The sequence below is a fragment of the Mesoplodon bidens genome (assembly GCF_964165515.1).
Source record: "Mesoplodon bidens genome assembly, chromosome: 2".
In the NCBI taxonomy this organism is placed as follows: domain Eukaryota; kingdom Metazoa; phylum Chordata; class Mammalia; order Artiodactyla; family Ziphiidae; genus Mesoplodon; species Mesoplodon bidens.
The window spans coordinates 86,846,769-86,869,026 of NC_138177.1; the positions used below are offsets into that span (position 1 = coordinate 86,846,769).

The following is a 22,258-nucleotide window of genomic DNA, read 5'->3' on the forward strand; positions in this document are numbered from 1 at the left end:
GGAAGCCCCATTCTTTTTATTTATTCTATCCTGCAGCAGTGAATTCCACCATTCTGTCTTCCAGGTCACTTATCCGTTCTTCTGCCTCGGTTATTCTGCTACTGATTCCTTCTAGTGTAGTTTTCATTTCAGTTATTGTATTGTTCATCTCTGTTTGTTTGTTCTTTAATTCTTCTAGGTCTTTGTTAAACATTTCTTGCATCTTCTCGATCTTTGTCCCCATTCTTTTTCCGAGGTCCTGGATCATCTTCACTATCATTATTCTAAATTCTTTTTCTGTAAGGTTGCCTATCTCCACTTGATTTAGTTGTTTTTCTGGGGTTTTATCTTGTTCCCTCATCTGGTACGAAGTCCTCTGCCCTTTCATTTTGTCTGTGTTTCTGTGAATATGGTTTTCCTTCCACAGGCTGCAGAATTGTAGTCTATACGTGTTATTATATGATATTTTAAGCAGGTAACCTTCTAATGTAAAACTAGAATTTCAAAATAAATGTTTGCTAAAATGAACCAAGATGCACAAAGATTATGATTTTACTTAAGGGGAACTTTAAGATGAATTAATTTATAACTTAAAATGGGATTATGATGATTGATATTAATGCAATGTTATAATGCCTCATTTACATTTTTCATTCTGTAAGTTGTGTTAACATAGTAAATAGAATGGAAGATTGTACATATATAGGAATAGTGGTTCCCAAATTGGCTGTGACTCAGAATCACCTGGACAACTTGATAAAACAGATTGATAAAACAGATTGCCCATTCTACCCCAGATCTAACGAATGAGAATCTTTAGAGGATAACGTTGGAATCTGTATATTTAACAAGCTTCCCAGATACAGTCAGTTCAGCCCCAGCTGCTCTAGAAAATGTCCTATGCTATGGCACTTCCTGAGTAAAAGCACTGAAGAGACTTAAGCTATATTTTATAATGATATAAAACAATTAAACATTATTTCTACATTTATCAGTATTAAATTACTTTAAATCTTTTCTCACATAAGATAGGTACCCTAATGTATGGGTTAAAAGCATGCTTTTGACTCAGACCTGGGTTTGAATCCTTGCTCTGACACTTACCAGCTGGGTGATGTGGGATAAATTATTTTAACCTTTTTGAATTTTGATTTCCTTAGCTATAGCTATAATGTTATAAGGATTAAAAGAGATAGCAAACACTCAATAAGTGCTCGTATGTGATTAAGGAGGGTTTAAAATAACTAAGTACGAATCTTTACTCACCATTGAACACTTCATTAAATTCCCCTGGGGGTGCGTGAGTGATGAATTTAGCAGCTATGCGTACCTAAACAGAAATAAAATTTTTAGTAAAAGAATTATGAAGAGTAGCATATAAGAGGGGAAGGAGAAGAGTAGCATATAAGAGGGGAAGGAATTAGCAGATAACAAAATTTTTATCACATCCCTTAAAATATAATTTCCTGTTTAAGCCTTACTGTTTAGGAGCCTTCAGATTTTCTTCTCACAAAACATCTCAAAGTGTTTATTACCAATGCAGATTTGTTCTAATTTTGGGATATACATGCTGCTTTAATTTTGAATTTTTCTTTTTAAAAAGCTAAATAATCACTTTTTGGTCAAAATATACTGCAGTCACAAAAAGAGAAAGCTACGATACTATTTCATTTATGGACAGTTCAGCAAAACTAAATAAAATATTAACTAATTGGTATTATGCCAATTTGTGTTTATCCCAATGCAAGAATGATTCAATACTAATAAATCAATGTAACTTACAAATTAAAAGCAAAACCTTGTGATCATGCTAGAAAAAAAAGACAAAATTCAACACCCATCCAAATATCATAAAACAACAACAAAACTACTAGTTTTTAGTATAATAAACTTCCTTAACTTTATAAAGGGTTATCTACTAAAATTTTATGGCTTATTCAATAATGATGAAACATGAGCAGTGTCACTAATTTTAAAAGCAAGACAAAGATGACTCCTGTCACCTAAACTATTCAACACTGTACTAAAGGCCCTAAAAATGCCATAGAAAATATTTCTTTTGTTATTCATTCTAATTCCCTCCCCTGCCCACTACTGTCAATCTGTTTCTGGATCTCTGATTAGAGATGTATGCTGAAATGTTATTATCTAACCTGCATAATTAATTCTTCCTCCTATGTTTTATCTTTTTTGTCATTTTATGCCTTGTGTAGGGAGAATTTCTCAGCTCCATTTTTCAACTCACTAACATGCTCTTCAGCTGTGCCCATTTTGTTTTCAGACAATTATTTTAACTGTTCTATTTTTAATTTCCAAGACTTTATTTCTTGTGTGTGCAATAATCTCTTCAGTCTCCTTGTGGTTATTAACTATACTTATTTTAAAGTCTTGTTTTATTGACTGTTTCTTAAGAATTTAGATATACTGTTTGTCGAGTTTGGTGCCTCTCTTTCATGGTACTGGTTTTCCACAAATGTTTGTTGCTCCTCTTTGAATTTAATTTAGTTTGCCTGTTCTGTTTACTTGTAGCTTGTCTCCTTGATTGTAGGGGAGGGAAAGAGTAGACTTGCTGTTGAGAATGTATGAACTGATTACCTTCTGAGTGAGCCTCCTAAGGCCACAGGCTCCTTGGGGCACTGCCCTGCCTCTCTGCTCCCAGTGCTCATTCTCATTGCTATATTCTGAGGACAAATGCTATTCCTCTGCAGCTTAGCCCAGATGGGAATGAAAGGAGGAGCCAAGTGGTCTAGTAAGTTTAGAGAACAATTTCCCAACTAATCCACTCCAAGACTGTTCTGAGTTCTTCCCTTCTTGCTCCTTAAATAGATGTCCTCCCATGTCACTACTTAAACTATTACTAATTTATTTCTCTTCTCATTCCACTTTTTCCTATTTTTTCATTTTAAAAGTTTTGGCATAAAAGGTAAGGTAAAACCATGTACTCAGTCTGCCATATAAATCAGTCTCTCATCTCTCATAAAGTAAAATATGAAATACAAAGAATATACAAACCTATATTAAAGAAAAAAACAATTTGGAGTATCATTTAGCTATATCTATATCTCTATATATGTAATAATGATGTTAGCAATGATAATAGGACTGACCTCAAATGGGTCTCTCAGTATAATTCTAACACACTATGAGAGAAAGGACATTGAAAATTCCCTAATATCTGACGTAATGAGTAAAAAGATGATCAAATCACTGATGAGGGGCAAAGAGGAACATGGTATATCTGACAATAAGGTGAGCTCTACTTTCCAGATAGGCATCCTCTGTTGACTTCTTCCATTTCCTTCAAACAATTTTAAGTTCTTATTGACCCAGCCAAATTAAGGTTATCATCAAAGTCAAACCATTCTTAAGGGGGAAAAAAAAGACTTTTAAGAATCTTTGGAAAATAAAGCTGGGATTGAGAAGAGAATTAGAAAAAGATGGAAATACTTTACAACTTTAGAATCCCTAGGTTTATATGGAAGATCTTATGTGACTTTGCTCTGATTCTAAAAAGAGTAAAAGAAAAGCTGCTCCATAGCCAAACTTATCTTTTCAGTCAAGAAAGGCTTACTGATTCATGGAGCAAGGCAGAATGGAAAACCTGGATTCTAATTACTGGCTCTGTTGGTCCATTAACTAACTAGATTTGTGATTCTGGAAACATTGCTAACCTTTTTTGGTTCTGAGTTTCCTCATAATAATCCTACTCCTAAAAGAGATTAGGAGATCTGCAAAATTTCTTTGAGCTATAAAATTCTATATGACTTCTTAAGACTTAGAAGACAAAACTTTTATGTGGACCATCTGGAAGCAGGTATGAGGGATCTATATCACCAACACCTTAGGATATTCTTATGCACATACAGTTTGAGAACCCTAATGTGACAGGGTAATTGTCGATAATATATTATTTTTCTGGGATGAAAACTGGTGGAGATTAAGAGGAAATATTCCATAAAGCTCTTAAATTAACTGAGCAACAAAAATAAAACAAGGGGTTCTAATTAGGAAGTAAGAAATGCTGCTCAACTCATGAGAATTATATTACACAGGACTAATAGTTCCAATATGGATTTCCAACTGTGTATATCTGCTTTGGCATGTACACTTAATCATATTACTGTACTTGTCAACTGTTGGTGTCAATCACTTATTTAAGAAATTAGCAAACCTATTTTGAATAACAAACCTTTTTTTTAGTCTATTTGTGGCAAGTCTGTTGAGCAGCTATGGTCTATCCCACTTTCTGTCAAGGTGTATGTCCCATAATCCTTACATAATTATGAAATTCCCCTTGGTCAAGCAAAATTAAGTGTGTGTAGTTCAAAAATATATTCATATACTACCCCAAAAGCAACTTCCCTTAAAAGAAAAAAGCCACAGCCATATTTTACATACTACTTATTAATGTCTGAATGCATAAAAGTTACCAAATTGTAAATTCAAGTTACTAATATTTCTGAAGCTACCCACAAATTTTCAAAAGTTATAAAATCTGATGGAGTTTCCATAATTGAAAAACAGTCATTTGGATAATGGATGAAATGACTCTGCATGTAAAAAAGTAGCAGTTCATCCATTCAGCAAACATTTACTGAGCAGCTAGGAAGAGAAGAGTCAGTAAATAAAGATTAAATACTGAATAAGACATTGTCACTATTCTCAAAGGATCTGTCACCTAGATAGTAATATAGAAAACATTAAAAGGCACAATGAGGCACAAAGGAAGGTGCAATCAACTCTACATATGTATATAAGGAGGGGCTGGGGTGACCTTCAAAGGCAGTGATGTTTGAGCTGGATTGGAGGATGAGTAGATACCAAGGACAGCATTCCCCGTGGAGGGAACAATATGTACAAACTAAGACAACACAGCATAACAGACTGAATGCAGATATTTAAAAGATGTGCATAATGTAAAACAATGCTACTTTTTCTACTGATTCTTTCTGCATTTTCAAAAAAAAGTTTAAAAAAACACACAAAATACTAATCATTTATGTTAATATGCAATAAATTTATCATTATATTAAAATGAGTTGTTTTAAAAATCTGTAAGTTTTAATATCTAATACAATACATATAAGCCACATAAATAAAAACTCAATTTCTTGGCATTCCCTGGCAGTCCAGTGGTTAGGACTCCGTGCTTCCACTGCAGGGGGCAGGGGTTCAATCCCTGGTCAGGGAACTAAGATCTCACATGCCACATGGTGCAGCCAAAAAAAAAGAAAACAAAAAACCCAAACAACCAACAAACAAAAACCAAAACTCAACTTCATGAAAAAACTAAGTAGAAAAGATAAATGCACCTCTATATTCATTGAAGCATTATTTACAATAGCCAAGATATGGAAATAACCTAGATGAATGGATAATGATGTGATGTGGTGTGTGTGTGTGTACACATATATATGCAATGGAGTATTAGCCATAAAAAAGAATGAAAACTTGCCATTTGCAACAACATGAATGGACCTAGAGGGTATTATGCTAAGTGAAATAAGTCAGACAAAGAAAGACAAATACTATATAATTTCACTCATATGTGGAACCTAAAAAACAAATCAGAAAGAGTAACAGATACAGAGAACAAACAGGTGGTTGTCAGAAGGGAGGGGGTGGGGGGAGGAAAGAAATAGGTGAGGGAGATTAAGAGGTACAATTTCCAGTTTCAAAATAAATGAGTGACTGGTATGAAAGGTACAGTGTGGGGAATATAATCAATAACTATTAAGGGTTGTAGTTCATGCACAATTTTTATATGGTGACATACCATAACTAGATTTATTGTGGTAATCATTTTGAAATGTATAGAAATATCAAACCACTACACTGTATAACACGAACTAACATAGTGTTGTAGGTTAATTATACTTCAAAAACAAACTCATAGAAAAAGAATTCAGATTTGTGGTTACCAGAGACACGGGTGGGGAGAGAGGGTCAAAAGGTACAAACTTCCAGTTATAAGATAAATAAATACTAGGGATGTAATGTACAAAATGATAAACAGTTAACACTGCTGTATTTTATATATGAAAGCTGTTGAGAGAGTAGGTCCTATGGGTTCTCACCGTAAGCAAACTTTTTTTTTTAACTATTTCTTTACTTTTGTATCTATGAGATGATGGATGTTCACTAAACTTACTGTGATAATCATTTCAAGATGTATGTAAGTCAAATCATATGCTGTACACCTTAAACTTATAGTGCTGTATGTCAATTATATGTCAATAAAACGGGGGGAAAAAACAACCAGATTTCTAAGAGTGTAAATGGGTCCTGAAAGCAGAAGAGTTTGAGAAGTCTTCTATCTGTTAACATGGGTTGATATTTATCATGCTGTTGAGTGAAAAGGGCTACAAAATGATGTATTCCTGTTTTTTTTAAGTATATATATTTACATATATGTATAGCTACTAACTTTTAACTGGGACTACCACTGATAGTAGTATTACAAAAGATACTTTTCGTCTATTTTTTGGCTTATCTCTATGTTCAAAAAGTTGTACAAGGAATATAAATTATTTGTATGAAAAAAATTTTTTAAATTTTTTACAAAGCAGAAAAGGGGCATGCCAACATTCCCCATACAATAAATAATTTTTAGAAAATTATCTGAGAATATCAAGAACCAGAGAAATGTCCAATTAAAGAAACCAAAACATCTAGTTTTTAATGAAAGTGGGGAGATTTGAAGATATATCCACTTGGCAAGGGTGAAGTTCTAAATGAGCAGTTAAAAGAAATGTAGACATCATTAGATGCCAACATGGGGTCCTAAAACACTGTCATGGTTGGACTTCCCTGGTGGCACAGTGGTTAAGAATCTGCCTGCCAATGCAGGGGACATTGGTTCGATCCCTGGTCCAGGAAGATCCCACATGCTGTGGAGCAACAAAGCCCCTGCACCATGACTACCAAGCCCACATGCCGCAACTACTGAAGCCCGTGCGCCTAGAGCCCATGCTCTGCAACAAGAGAAGCCGCTGCAGGGAGAAGCCCGCGCATGACAACAAAGATCCAACGCAGCCAGAAATAAAAACAAACCAAAAAAAAAAAAAACCCACTGTCATGGTCAACAGTCCCCATGTTACCTTCTGAGAGTTAGTAAAAAAGATGGATTACAGTCGACCCTCTGTATTTATGGGTTCTGCATCCAAGGATCGAAGATATCCAGAGGAATGAAAAATTCCATAAAGTTCCAAAAGTCAAAACTTGAATCTGCCATACACTAGCAACTATTTACATAGCATTTACATTGTATTAGGCATTACAAGTAATCTAGAGATGATTTAAAATATAGGGCAGGATGTGCGTAAGTTATACGCAAATACTGTACCATTTTACGTAAGGGACTTGAGCATCCTCAGATTTTGACATCTTCGGGGGTCCCTGAACCAATCCCCCTCCATGGGAAGACCATACTTAGTATTAGATAAACATCTGACAGTCTTTGAAGACAGGCTTTGAAGTGTTAAGTTGATTTGTCACTATAATAATACCATAAAAATACCTTGAAGGAATACCTGTAATATAAATCGTAATGATATATTTATATAATCACTTTAAAATCTAAAGTGTGCTCCACAGTCTCTTTTACAATTTGGTTCACCCTCTCATTCTCCTACTGTTTAGCTCCTAGACCTATAGCTACACTCCCACCTCAGGGCTACTGCAATTTTTATTCCTTTTGCCAGAAATGTTCTTCTATCAGAGTTCACTTCCCTCTTCATTCAAGTCTCGGTTCAAATATCACCTACTAAAGTACCCTCCTCTGACTTCCTGACTTCTATAAATTAGCTACTGTACCCTCCACACCCTTCATAATTCTTGCCCCTTACCTGCTTTAAATTTCTTCAAGGAACTTGCTACCACTGAACATATACTTATTTTTACTGCTCAACACCTCCAAAAGAATTCCAAGAGCACAGAGCAGGGGTCTGCAAACTGCTAAAGTAAAGGGCCAGACAGTAAATATTTTAGGGCTGTGTGGGCCACATGATCTCTGTCCCAACTGTAAACTAATGAGCATAATTGTGTTCCAGTAAGACTTTGTTTTTTAACTGAGGTACAATTGACAAGTAAAGTTATAAGATATTTAAAGTGTACGATGTGATGATTTTGATATACATACACTTATACAGTGTGAAAGGATTACTCTCATTGAGTTAACACATTAGAGACTGCAATTTGTATTTCATGTAATTTTCACATCATGAAATATTCTTCGATTTTTTTTCTAACCATTCAAAATATATTAGCTGTTAGGCCATATAAAAACAGGCAGTGGACCAGATCTGCCAATTCCTAGCATATAGCATAAGAACTTGTTATGTTTGTTCATTGTTGTATACCTAGGACTGAGACCTGGCACAAGCTAGGAATGTAAATGAATGAATACTATTTTATTGTTTACAAAACTCTCTCATAACCTCTCTTTTGATCTTAAAACAGCCTGTTAAAAATAGGCAGGGAAGAGACTATTATCCCCACTGTAAATGAAGGAACAGGTTCAGAAGTGCCTTGTCCAAGGTCACATACGTACAAAGGGGTGGCACTGAACTAGACAATCATCTATACTATGCAGTACTAATAGGTATTAAAATTCAGGAGGATTATCTATAGTGTGATCTGATGGATTTGGCCTAGCCCTTTTACAGTTTTGTTTTTAAACCAGGAATTGAGACAAAGCATTCCTTGTGAAAGCTGCAACTGTCACAAAGTTGGGAGGGGTAAATCAAATGATAAATAATAACTAAAAGTCAAAATTTTATCATCCAGCTTCAAAACTGGGTCAAAACTAACAAGATGAAATTTAACAGAGGTAAACAAAATCGCTGGCACAAGCAAAAGGGAAAAGAGAAATGGCTAAGCAGCTAGTGATTGCAAAAATATTTTTGCTGCAATACAAATGAGGGATGACACAGTAACAGTAATTTAGTCAATCATTCTCAAGATTGGGATGGGGAAAGAAAGGTGACAGCAGGTATATCCCATGGAGGGGAGGCATGTAATCCCCCTCCTAATTGAGAATCACTTTTATGGACGTTTTAGTTGAACAAAAACTTCACTCTGCTTAAAAAAAAAAAGTCCCTATTTCATAAAGTAACAGGTTCACTGTACATAACATTCATTAATATGATAGTGTCTGCGGTAAAGGGTATAACTCCATGTATATTTTAAAGGGGGAGTAACTCAAGCCTCATACACAATTCTACCCCTTCATATATTTAAATATTCCCAAAATGTTAATTTCATGGAAGGCACTGTATTATGTTTCTAACCTAAATAGGGGCAATTTAAAGTCTATAAGTATCAATGAAAGATAAGTTTTCTTAGATTTCAGCTTCTTCCCATTTTTCTTATCCTCTTACCTCTCCAAAAAGGAAAATAAAGTAAAATACTCAATCCTTACAATATTCAAAATTTCATTTTTATATTACTAATATCTGTACTGAAGTTTAAAAATGAAACTGAGAAGTAATATATCCCATTGTTCCCTAGAAACTGCTTAATTTTGTAAATTTTAGTAAGAAAGTTTAGAAAATGTAGTAGAAAAATAAATTTACAAAATTTTTATAAAACTCAAATCTTTTTTTTTTTTTTTGTCATGCAGCTGCGCCATGCAGCTTGTGGGATCTTAGTTCCCCGATCAGGGATTGAACCCAGGCCCTAGGCAATGAAAGCACCGAATCCTAACCTCTGGACCGCCGGGGAATTCCTTTAAATAATCTTTTAATAACAGACCCCACACATTTCAATATTACATCTATTCATAACTACCTTTTAAAGTAGTTTCCTTAACAAAAGAATTTGAAGTTGAATATTTAACAACTGCAGCTCTTTGTGAATGCTCGGTAGATAATTCCAGACAGGCAAGGAAGAAATCTTTCACTAGATAATATTCATATTCCAATTATTAGCAAGGCCCAGGTCAATTTATACTGCCCAAATTTTGTATACTTCATGAGCCAAATCTCTGCCAGCAAGGTATCTATGAAAATCTTTATCTCCCTCATTAGTGTATTAAAGACTTCACTTCTGGGCCTTTACTCACACTGTCCTTGAGTTTGTGCCTCTCTCATCTTTGCTTGTCTAAATCACTCCTATTTTCCAAGGTTGGGGAATCTGTTTCTTTCAAAGATATATTCCCCATTACTTAAAGTCTCAAGAATCCTCTGTTACTTCTACCATACTTTGAACATTTATCATAGCACCTAAAATATAACTGCTGTTGACAATTAGTTCTATAGGTACCATTCTGTTCCCAAAGACTTAAGTTTTCTTTGGACAAACTGCCTTGCTTTCTTTTTCTATCCTATACAGGGTCTAGCAAAGTAAACGGCACATAGGCAATTAGTAAATGTTTACAAAATCCCTTTTGAATAAAATGACACTAAGGAAGTGTGCTTAGCTTTTAAGATTATTATGAGGTACTATGGCAAAATGGAAAGATAAAGACTCTGGAGTTGGACAGGCCTGGATTTGAATTTCAGTCTATTAATCTCTTTGAATCACAGCCTCTCCCTAAAGTGGGATACTATCTACTTCTTAGAATTGCTGTGAAGGTTAAATAAGATAATATATGTCAAGTCTTTGGCAAAATATTTAAAACATAATATGGAGGCTCAGTAAATGTCAGTTATTATTAAGCGGTCACAGCAAGATAATTGCTGCTTTAAATTATTAAACTGAACAAAGCCTTCAAATTATTGAGAAAATAATTCCTCCCTTCCAGAAGTTCTTTGGGTCCTAGTCACCTAATATTCTCCATCATTACAATCTTCATCAATAACTATAAACATCAACAACTTTTTTTGACCAAAAAAAGTCTTTAAAAGTGACTCTACTCTGCTTCCCTTTATTTTTTTTATTTTTATTTTTAAAATATTTATTTATTTTGGCTGTGCCAGGTCTTAGCTGTGGCATGCGGGATCTTTAGTTGCCATGCAGACTTCTTAGTTGCAGCGTGCATGCAGGATCTAGCTCCTGACCAGGGATCAAACCCGGGCTCCCTGCATCGGGAGTGCAGAATCTTACCCACTGGACCACCAGGGAAGTCCCTCTGCTTCCCTTTAAATTGATAATACATCTTTTCAAAGTTTACTCATGTTTTCAACTAGGCTATACTTCAAAAAAATAGTAGTAAATTGTGCTTTCATAAATATTTATTTTACTTATTTTTATTCTACATCATTCCAGAAGTATTCAAGGATAAGCAGTTGCATTCCTCCTCCAGAAAGAGATAATACCTTATTCTTATCCTGGTAAGAAAGTTCTATTTGCACGGAATTCAATGTTATTTCTTAAGACAGTTTTTCCTATTTGAAGATATTTAGGATGTTACTGCTGTTGTTATTATTATTATTATTATTTTGTATTTTAAGACTATTTTTTCTAAGAGCAGTTTTAGGTTCACAACAACATTGAGAGGAACATACAGAAATTTCCCATATACTCTGTCCCCCCATGTGCAGTCCCCCCCATTATTAAAATCCCCACCAGAGCGGTACATTCGTTACAATTGATGAACTTACACTGACACATCTTTATCATCCAAAGCCTGTAACTTACATTAGGGTTCACTCTTTGTGGTGCACACTCTATGGATTTGGACAAATGTATGACATGTATCCACCATTATAGTACCATAGAGTATTTTCACTGTCCTAAAAAACCTCTGTGCTTTGCCCATTCATCTCTCTCTCCCCCTAGGATGCTATTTGTTTGTTTGTTTGTTTTAAAATACATCTTGCCTCAATGTAGTTCATTTTTTTGGTCTGCTTCTAAGGCTTTCAGTATATCAACAATAAACTGCCTGGGGCAATAATTTAATAGATGGTTCCAAGCTGCTGACATGCATGTATTTCAGTATCAAACTAGCTCTAGAATTCCAGTTTCAGTGCCTTTATCAAACAAAATCCCTGCTGGCAGAGAGTTCCCAGAGGCTAGTGAGAATTTAATTTGGGGCTATAATTTCAGAAAAAAATACATTTTCAGTGATCTCCAAGGCCATATGGAATAAAAGGTTTCACTTAATAAACTTATGGTTAGCTATGTTTTTTTAAATTCCAAATAAGCTAAATATTATTTTCCCAGTTTAGACCTGGAGATATTATAAAGATTCAGAATGCAATTAGGGGACTTCCCTGGCGGTCCAGTGGTTAAGACTCTGTGCTCTCACTGCCAGGGGCCAGGGTTCAATCCCTGGTCAGGGAAACTAAGATGTTGCAAGCCGTGTGGCATGGCCAAAAAAATAAAATTTTAGATGTATATATTGATAGTTTATTTTGATTTATCATTATCAGTAAGGCCTAAGGTTTAAAAAGCATAGATATGTCTAAATTAGAATCAACATTATAAAAAAGATGGCGACACTTTCAAGTAATTTGTTTTATGTATACTCTTTTAAAAGCCATTTCAAGTATTTCTTAGAAACTGTTCTATTAGTAACCACTATACACAAACAGGTAGTGAAGGCAGGCAAGTTTAAGTAGAGCAATTTCATTTTTAAAAAGTCTACCAATGCTAAAGAAAACAGCTTGAAGATTTATTAAAGTAATAATATAACACACATGGAGTGCCAAAGACTTTCTCCTTGTCCAAACTTTAGTCAGGCTTCTCTGAGCCCTCTTCTCAGTTAGGTCTTTATCTTGGCCCCATCCTGCCTATGGCCTGCCTAGCCCAGTCTTAGCAAGAATCCTGCTCTCAGTTTAAAGAGAATTCCCCCACTCTTGATATCTGTTGAAGTTCCTTGTCCCCAACCTTTGATGTATAAGTCCTCTATCTTCTGTTAGCAAGAATCCTTCTACCCTTGATGTCTCCTGTTAGTAATTTTCCACCTACTGACCCGCTCACTTGCTTGTTGGCTATTCATGCCCAGCAGTCTTTGCTTATTTGGACCTGAACTCAATCTCTCTCCCCTAATACAAAAGTATTGAATAAAGTCTTCTTATCATTTTAACAAGTGTCAGATTAATCTTCTTTAACAGTAGTCAGCATTGTATTTTACGCTGTATAACAGTAATATAAAAACAACATACTTAACCATAAAATTTACAACATTTAAGAACCAAAAAATAGCTTCTATTTTGTTTTCTAGTTATCTTTCCCAACCATTCCCTTTTAATTTACAACTTCTCTATGCACCGAGTTAGAAGGAAATCATTCCTCAGTCCTCACTCTGGACTATCTTAATATAATACATCCAAAATGTAGGTAAAAAGATTTCCAAGTATATATCTTTAGTGTTCATTTAGAAGTTCAAAGTGACAAAGCCTTAAGTCAAAAAAAAACAAAAAAAGTACTGGCTCAATCTCAGTAAAGATAAAAAAGCTGTCTGATCTTAAATGCAAAACAGCATTGATATACATATGAAAGGAGGGAAAGGACCCTATTTGGCTTAATTAGAGGATTTACCTAAATGTCTAGATCAAGAACTGAGGAAATATAAAAGTCTGAGATATAGTGTTCTAATGGGTTAGAAAAAAAGACTAAAGTGAGTGAAAAGATCACATAAGCGAATTGTTAAAATATACATTCTCACCCCCAATCCTAGGAGCGTGGGCAGATAGGTAAGAAGTTCCAAGCGGCCAGATACAATGACTATTGTTTTGGAAATAATCAGGACCAAATTAAGAAATCAGGGGAAAATCCACCCAAACGCCTTGAGATTCACGTGCCAGAAAGCAATGATGCAAATGCCAAGTCCAAATAGGCAGAGTTCAGCAGTGAGGGCCCATGCTGGCTTGGAAACAGATGCAGTGGGAAGAAGCATTTTGCCTTTAAGATCTGGTGCATATCTGGCACGTTATGGTATTTCTAACTTAAAGGTATATCTTTTTACCAAATTTACTTTTTTTTTTTCAAAATCATTGGGAGTCAGATCTGGTTTCACATGCCAGCTTTAGCACTTAATTACTTGGGTCTTAGCTTCTTCATCTGTGAGTATAATACCTGCTCATATATCTAGCACTACTTTAAGAATCCAATGAGGTAACATGAGACGGACTTAGACATAGGAGATACTTAACTTTCTTTCCCTAAGCAAATGCCTAGATGTTATTGAATCTTTGTGTTTACCAATTTGTTCATTCACTCAAAACAAAACAAACTATACTTTATCGGGTCCCAGGCACTGAGGTGAGCTGAGTACTAAAGATAAAGACAAAAAAGGAGAATGGCAGGGACTTCCCTGGTAGTCCAGTGGGTAAGACTCTGAGCTCCCAGTGCAGGGGCCCTGGGTCCGATCCCTGGTCGGGGAACTAGATCCCGCATGCCGCAACTAAGACCCGGCGCGGCCAAAAAAAAAAAAAGGAGAATGGCAAAAGAAGTAAGCCAACAAATTCCCTTTTGCCTTAAGCCTTGGTTCTGAAGAACAGCTATACAATTAGAACCACCTGGGGAGCCTTAAAATTACTGATGCCTGGGTTCCACCCACAGAGCTTCTGATGTAATAGACCTGGGGTACAGCTTGGGCACCAGAATTTTTAAAAGCTTCCTAGGGTGATTCTCATGTGCTGCCAAGGTTGAAAGCCACTACCTTAAGCTAATACTAAGTGCAAATCTTCACAGTGGATACAAATAACATAAGACAAGCATACAGTCAGCATCCTGGCTTTTCAAATCTTTGTATACTTTACCACTGTTAGCAAAACAACTTTACAAACAATAGCCCTCAGTAAAGATGTGTCAATCATTTAAAAATAACTAATTCAAAGCACCAAAACTGCCAAATGAGTATTACAGACAATATACAACATGGAACTCTTAGGAAGGAGATGGATATGGGTTGGGTTGGTTAAAGACAACTACAGGGAAGGGGATCTAAGCTGGGCTCTACAAAGCGCTTTAAATAGTAGGGAGGTGGGAGAAAGAGGGAGGGCATTACAAATAAGGGAACTGGTAAGAATAAAAAAAGGTAGGGAAGAAACAGTGTTTTGTAAGCAGACCAGTTTGGTAGAAACAGATTTATTTGGAGATAATAAAAGCGAAAGGAAGAGTAAAATGAGTCAGATGGCAGTAGTTACGCTAACAACAATTCTGGTTTTATTCTGTAGGTAATGGAGAACTGCCAAAGCCTTCTGTGTGGGAAGTTCCATTAACAAAAATTAATCTGGAAGTACTGGAGTCCTCAATATGGCTTCACAAAACCTGGAAATTAGTCTGCCCTCTAAGAGTTAGTTAACTATGAAATTAAGAATACTATCCAACATATATACACTACCAAACGTAAAATAGCTAGCTAGTGGGAAGCAGCTGCATAGCACAGGGAGATCAGCTCGGTGCTTTGTGACCACCTAGAGGGGTGGGATAGGGAGGGTGGGAGGGAGGGAGACGCAAGAGGGAAGAGATATGGGAACATATGTATATGTATAACTGATTCACTTTGTTATGAAGCAGAAACTAACACACCATTGTAAAGCACTTATACTCCAATAAAGATGTTAAAAAAAAAAGAATACTATCCAAGCAAGATTCATTCACTCATTCATTCAACAAATATCTGAAGGCCTACTATGAAGGCACTGTTTTAGGCAATGGTGATTCAACAGTATATGGTCCTTACAGAGCTTACATTATAGTGGGTAGAGAGACAATAGATAAGATTTTTTAAATATTTACTTTATTTATGATAATTTATTTTTGGCTGCATTGGGTCTTTGTTGCTGCGCATGGGCTTTCTCTAGTTGTGGCGAGCGGGGGCTACCCTTCATTGGGGTGCACGGGCTTCTCACTGCGGTGGCTTCTCGTGTTGCAGAGCACGGGCTCTAGGCGCGTAGACTTCAGTAGTTGTGGCATGTGGGCTAAGTAGTTGTGCCTCGCAGGTTCTAGAGAGCAGGCTCAGTAGCTGTGATGCATGGGCTTAGTTGCTCCGCGGCATGTGGGATCTTCCCGGACCAGGGCTCGAACCCGTGTCCCCTGCATTGGCAGGTGGATTCTTAACAACTGTGCCACCAGGGAAGTCCAACAATAGATGAGATTAAACAACTAAACTACATGGTATGCTAGCTAGTGATAAATGCTAAGGAGTAATAATAAAGCAGGGAAAGAGGATATAAAATGGTAGATTGGAACTGGACAGGATGATCACAGAGGGCTTCACTGAGAAGGTAATTTCTGATTAAATATCTGAAGGAAGTGAGGGATATAGAAGGAAGAGAACTCCAAAGAACAGATCAAATGCAAAGACCCATTAAGTGAGGATGTGTGGCTAGAGAGGACCAGGGGAGAATAGGTAGGAGATAAGGTCAGAGACATAAGTGGTAAAGAGGTAAATCCCAGATCATGTAGGGACTTGTAGTTAGAGTAAAAACTTTTATTCTGAAAAAGGTGGGAAGCCACTGGAGGATTCTGAGCAGAGGAGTGACATATTCTGACTTACATTTTTTAACCAGATCACTCTGGGTGCTTCATTGAGGACAGACTGCCTATGGAGAGACAAAAGCAGAAGCAGGGAGACCAGAGAGAAGGCCAGTGCAATAATCTACATGGGAAATCATGGTGGCTTCTTCCAGAGTGGTTGAAATAGGGGTATGGTGAGAAACAGCCAAGTTCTAGGTATGTTTTGAAGGCATAGCCTATAGGATTTGCTAATGGACAGTATGTGTATTGTGAGAGAAGCAGGAATCAAAGATGACACTAAACTTTTCGGCCTGAGCAACTAAAGAATGAAGGTGCCATTAACTAAGAGGGTAAAGACTGCAGGAGAAACTGCAATATGCAAATTTTTGATATATAATGACTTCCTTCCAGCCTTGTAAAATTTGTCTGGAGAAAGAAAGTCCACTGCTGTTAAAAGTTAGAAGGTGCACTACGCAAAGATCTGACTTGGTCTTGGTGTTGGATATATATCCCTACTATGGAGGAAAACACCATTAAAATGTTACACTGTATAGCTACATCTCTGGTTCTGACTCCATGCTTAAACTGAGAAAATTATAATTTGATTTCCTATGTTATCTGATCTACTTGAAAAAAGGAATCTAATCCCTCCTGTATTTATTAAATTAGTTGCTATCCTCCTTTTATATACTAGTTTCATCAGCCTAGCTAATATGAGTTTGTCCCTTACTATCCTGATGAATCAAGCTTCTGAACTTAACAGGCAGAGGATTACGATATGAATGGTGGTTCTCGAGTTGCACAATGATTATTGGGAAGCTTATTAGAAATAGATTCCTGAACACTGGTCCACCCAAATTCTGATTCAGCTGGTCTAGGGAAGAACCCAGAAATCTTGCTTTCGAAAGAAACACATAAGCAATTCTGCTGTAGGCAATAATGTTCTGAGGTTCTTAAGAAGACAAACAGTGCTCTTGACCTTGTCATGAGGACTTTCAAGATCTTTAAACTTCTAAAGTCATGTTTCTCAATACCTTGAGTTTATAACACATTTTATTTATTTATTTATTATTATTATTATTTTTTTATTTTTTTTTTTGGTACACGGGCCTCTCACTGTTGTGGCCTCTCCCGTTGCGGAGCACAGGCTCTGGACGCGCAGGCTCAGCGGTCATGGCTCACGGGCCCAGCCGCTCCGCGGCATGTGGGATCTTCCCAGACCGGGGCACGAACCCGTGTCCCCTGCATTGGCAGGCAGACTCTCAACCACTGCGCCACCAGGGAAGCCCCTATAACACATTTTAAATACTAGAATTCTTAGTGGCATATTTGTAGACGCTCAAAAGAGCACTATGCAAATTTGGTAGTAATTTTTTTTTCCCCTCGCTGCGGGATCTTAGTTCCTGGACCAGGGATTGAACCCCGGCCTATGGCAGTGAAAATGCAGAGTCCTAATCACTGGACCGCCAGGGCATTCCCCAAATTTGGTAGTAATTATAATGCAGTCATGACCAGAAAACATCAGTATTTCAGTGTCTATACAAGCATCCACATCACTATACCACTAAACTTGACTGCAGTTTAGGATTATGCCATTATTTCAGTAGAATTGTTTGCTATCTCAATTCATTACCTACTATCTACTCAAAGGAATCAAAGTGGGTAAAGGCACAGGTCTGGAAGTAGATTACCAGCGGATTGCATCTGCTCTACTATTACTAGTTCTGGACACTTGGTTATATTTTTTTTAACCTGAAATGTGCCTCAGTTTACTCAACTTAAAATGGGGTAAGCAGCCTATGGGGATATTTTGAGATGAATACATTTTAATGCATAAAGTATCTAGCACATTATAAGGACTTAAATGTAACCTAGATGCAAAACAAAGAATTCACAAGGCAAAGTTCTCTCATGTTCCGATAAACCCACCACCTTTCTTTAGTGCAGCCTGGTATCATGCTGTCTTCCTGTTTACGCATTATATATATCACAACCTATACTTCAAATGATGCACTCAACTGAACATTCCATCTACAGAGACACTGCCCTAACAATATGCATGTGTAGTTATAGCAAAGATAAATTTTACATACTGCTCAAAATTTAGTAGTATGAAGATGGTAAATCAGTGAAAATATAGAAACAAAAGGGGAGGCTGGAGGCAAAGAGAACAATTAAGAATGTTGTTAAAAATAATCCAAGCATAAGAAAAGGTCCTGTATAAAGAAAATGGTAAAAGGAATGTGGACAGTTTAGACATATTGTTCAATGAAAAGTATACTTATTTGAAAATAATAAAATAGAAATAAATACATAAAATAGAAAAGAAACTGGTAATATTGGCTGCAGCTCAAGGGAACTGGGCAGCTGGAAAATGGGTGGGAGGGGACTTTTTACTCATGTCCTTTCCTACCATTTTAAGCATGTGATTATAGTTCCTATATACTCAAAATAATTTTTTTAAAAAGACTAATGGAAATGGAGGAAGAGAACCTAATGATAGGAAGAAGAATTTACAGGACTGAAATACTAATTGAACATGAGAGGAGAGGTTAAGGATGAAAAAGATGATGGCAGTGTTCTGACCCTATGTGACTAAAAGAGAATACTGGTGGAATGAGCAGAAATGCAGAGGTTGGCAGGAGGTTCTGATAAAGGAAGAAGGGAAAATAATAGTAAGTACATATTAAAATTATCACCTAGTTCAGAAATCCGTAAGTAGTCAAACTGTCTATCAAAAATTATCACGACTAGTTTCCCCTATTCAGGGTTTTTATTTTCAGGACCTGATCCATATAAGGACTTTAACTTTTTTATTTTTTTCAAAAAGGTGAAGGAGTTTGTGCACTGGAGACAGAAAAGAACAATGACACCTGATCCTACAGTGTGTGTTTTTCTGAGCTTTAAAGGAGAGAACTTATAGAAGATGAAGGAAATACTTTTATTAGGGGTTTTTCAAGGCTCAAAGTATACATAGTCGGCCCTCTGTATCCATGGACGCTGAAACAGAGGGATGACTGTACTACAACGTTTTATATAAGGGACTTGAGCATCCGTGGATTTTGGTATGGTGGGGGTGGGTCCTGGAACGACTACCCCACAGATACCTAGGGACAACAGTATACATACTGATTTTGATATGCAATAAGGCTTCGGAACTTTATGGAATTTACTAGGAAAATGCTCCCAGGGGATCAAATGTTCTTAGCAGTGCCATGACAGAGCACCAGTAACGGCAGTAGATGCTCAGGCACAATGAATGCTGGAAGAGGCACCCAGAGTGTGGACACATTCTTGAACACAAGAAATACCTACAGATTACCAGAAATAATTGGGGAGGGAGAATGAGGGAGCATGAGCTGGGGAAATATAAGAATGAATGAACCTGTGATTGATTGGTCTCTTTCATACCAATAGCTTGTGCCTACACTATGTACCTGGTAGTATGCTAGGAACTAGATAAAAAGACTTGGTTGCAGTAACCAAGGATTTCACAGGTTCGTTATGGGGCAAATGTGCCAAAGTAAACAATGACAGAAACTCCTGGAACATTTTAATGTTTCAGTTTCTTAGAGTTGTGTGTGTGTGTGTTTTTTTAACTAGAGTTTGAAAAAGTTCATTAAACTTTGTTCAGTCAGTCTGATCCAATTTCCCTTACCTATTTTAGAAGAAAACTTTCGAGGCCCACAGAGGTATGTGATTTTTCAAAAATCACACTGGTGACCAAAAGCATAGCAAGGACAGGCCAAACCTCCTGAGGCTCAGAATCATTCCTTCCCACTAGCCCCCCATAATACCTCATTTATAATTCATTAAATGGATGACTCTATTCTGATTTCTTCATTCACGGATACATGCTAAAAACAGTATTGTGAAAAAAGCATGGCTTCTGAATTAGACCAACCTGGGGTCTGAATTTTTTGACAAATTACACTGCTTTGCTTAGCATTAAGGCTGGTCCTAATAAAATAGCTAGATGTTCTAGAAGAAATTATAATGAACCTACGCTCCTCACCAAAGATTGGCATCTGAGTTTGTACCTGCTTAGGCTTTATGCTCCTGTCCCAAGGACTTTGTAACAGATTATATGAATACTACTCAGCAAGGCTAACAGAAGATTTTAAAATGGTAGTATTAATTCTAGTCAACGACTTATTACAAAATAGCCATGGCAATTAAGCTTTACGGTTTATTTCGCCCTATAAGGGTAATAACTCACCTACTAAATTAAGGGGGTAACACATAATCAAGGAAATCCACTTTAAAAGTATAAATATCTTTCATGAGCTCTAACAGAGCCCTCAAATTTCAGTATCTATTTACAACATTTTCCACATCTCTCCTAAATAATTTTGATAAGCCCATTTCTCAAAAAGTGCCTTAAAAACGGTATTGTCTAAACTAAAAGCAAAGGGATCCATTTTTCAGTTATGGTACTTTTGAAGTTGTACACAAATATTCTACTAGTTAGGCTGAAGGGAAAAAAATGTGCTAGTAGCACTTTTTTCAGCCCTAAAATTCTGTCTGCATTTATGTTTTAAAAATGCTGAATCATGAAATAAAGGAAACAGTCAGTGCAAAGAATCCAAACACCTCAAGTTTCCTAATTATGGCATCTTTTCATTTTGGAACCAAGTAACTGAAGAGTCTAAGTAACTAGAGGAGTAGAGCTCATTCTCAGAAACTGAACTTGAGGATAAAACTAAAAGTATTTATTTCTGCAAGTTATTATACTTGCAACTTCCTGTTTTATTTAGGCAGCTCATCATGACCATTTCAGGTAACAATGCAGAAGTTAAAAAACCCAACTTCCTCTTTATAAAGTGATAAAAACTTCAGCAGTTAGTTATGAGAATGGTTGATCTTACTAGCTTTTATAGAAATACTTGCAAGGAAATCAGAGACCATCACCACCAAATTCACCTCTGGGTTCACTGCTTTCAGAAAATGTAACAAAGATAAAAAGCAGTATTAAATATATTTGGCATAACACACATGTGTTAAAAAAAATCAAATCAAATGCAGTTGAGGTCTTAGTTAAAATAAGAAAAAAATGAAAACTTCACGGTTCCTTCGAGGAAGAGTCAATATACAAACTAAGCCTGAAAATATCTTGTTTGTAATAGTGCCTTGGTTATGAAAGTTTTGTACAACAAGAATCTCGCTTAAGGGTCACTTATTGTTTATGAATGCTAAGATATTCATATCAACAAGTCTTTTTGGAAAAATACTTTTTCAATTCTTGAATTCAGTTAAAAGGCATCAGAAGCCTGGAGGAAAAGGGGTCAAGGTAGGTATAAAACTGAAGGAGAATTTAAGTAATCTTACAAGTCAAAGCCCTTTCTTTTTACTTATTGATCCACAACAGAGAAATACAGATCACTTCATCTCTGGGAATAAAAATCTAACAAAATTTCAGTAATCCCAAATCATATGGATTTATTATATGAAATTTTTTATATCAGCTATTCTTAATTATCTACACTAATGAAAACAATGTAGTTAATCTAAAACCTGTTCACTGAATATAAAATTCATCAACGTTTTTTGGCAGTAGATTTACCTTACTAATTATGATTTGTTTGCTTTGCCATTATTAAAATTAAACAGCAAAAGAAGTATGCTGGGAGATAAGAGAAAACTGGTCAGAGATCTGCTATTACAAAATCAAGGCTGTTAATGTTACTAATTTGAACACTGTCAATATCCAAAAACACCTTCATTTACACTTTGAAATACATATTTTCCCCCCAAGTTTAATTAGAAAGGCATTCTAACCCTGTGTCAAAAACAAAAACCCAACACTGGTAAACTTAAAAGTTTATTACCTTAAATTCTTAGTGAAATTTTACTGTAACAGTATTTTTGCTTAAAGTAAGAGGACCATCAGTTGGGCTAACAAATGTTTTGTTATCCCATGATTTTCACT

The 22,258-nt window shown here is 36.1% G+C and overlaps 1 protein-coding gene across 1 annotated transcript in view; it reads right to left on the reverse strand.

The window, feature by feature from the left end:
* The window catches only part of CAPZA1 (capping actin protein of muscle Z-line subunit alpha 1), a 46,697-nt gene that overhangs the window by 22,859 nt on the left and 1,580 nt on the right, over positions 1–22,258 (reverse strand). Inside the window, exon 2 of the mRNA XM_081225942.1 lies at positions 1,246–1,309. Coding sequence (XP_081082068.1) covers positions 1,246–1,309 — 64 coding nt within the window. The remainder of the gene's footprint in view (positions 1–1,245; positions 1,310–22,258) is intronic.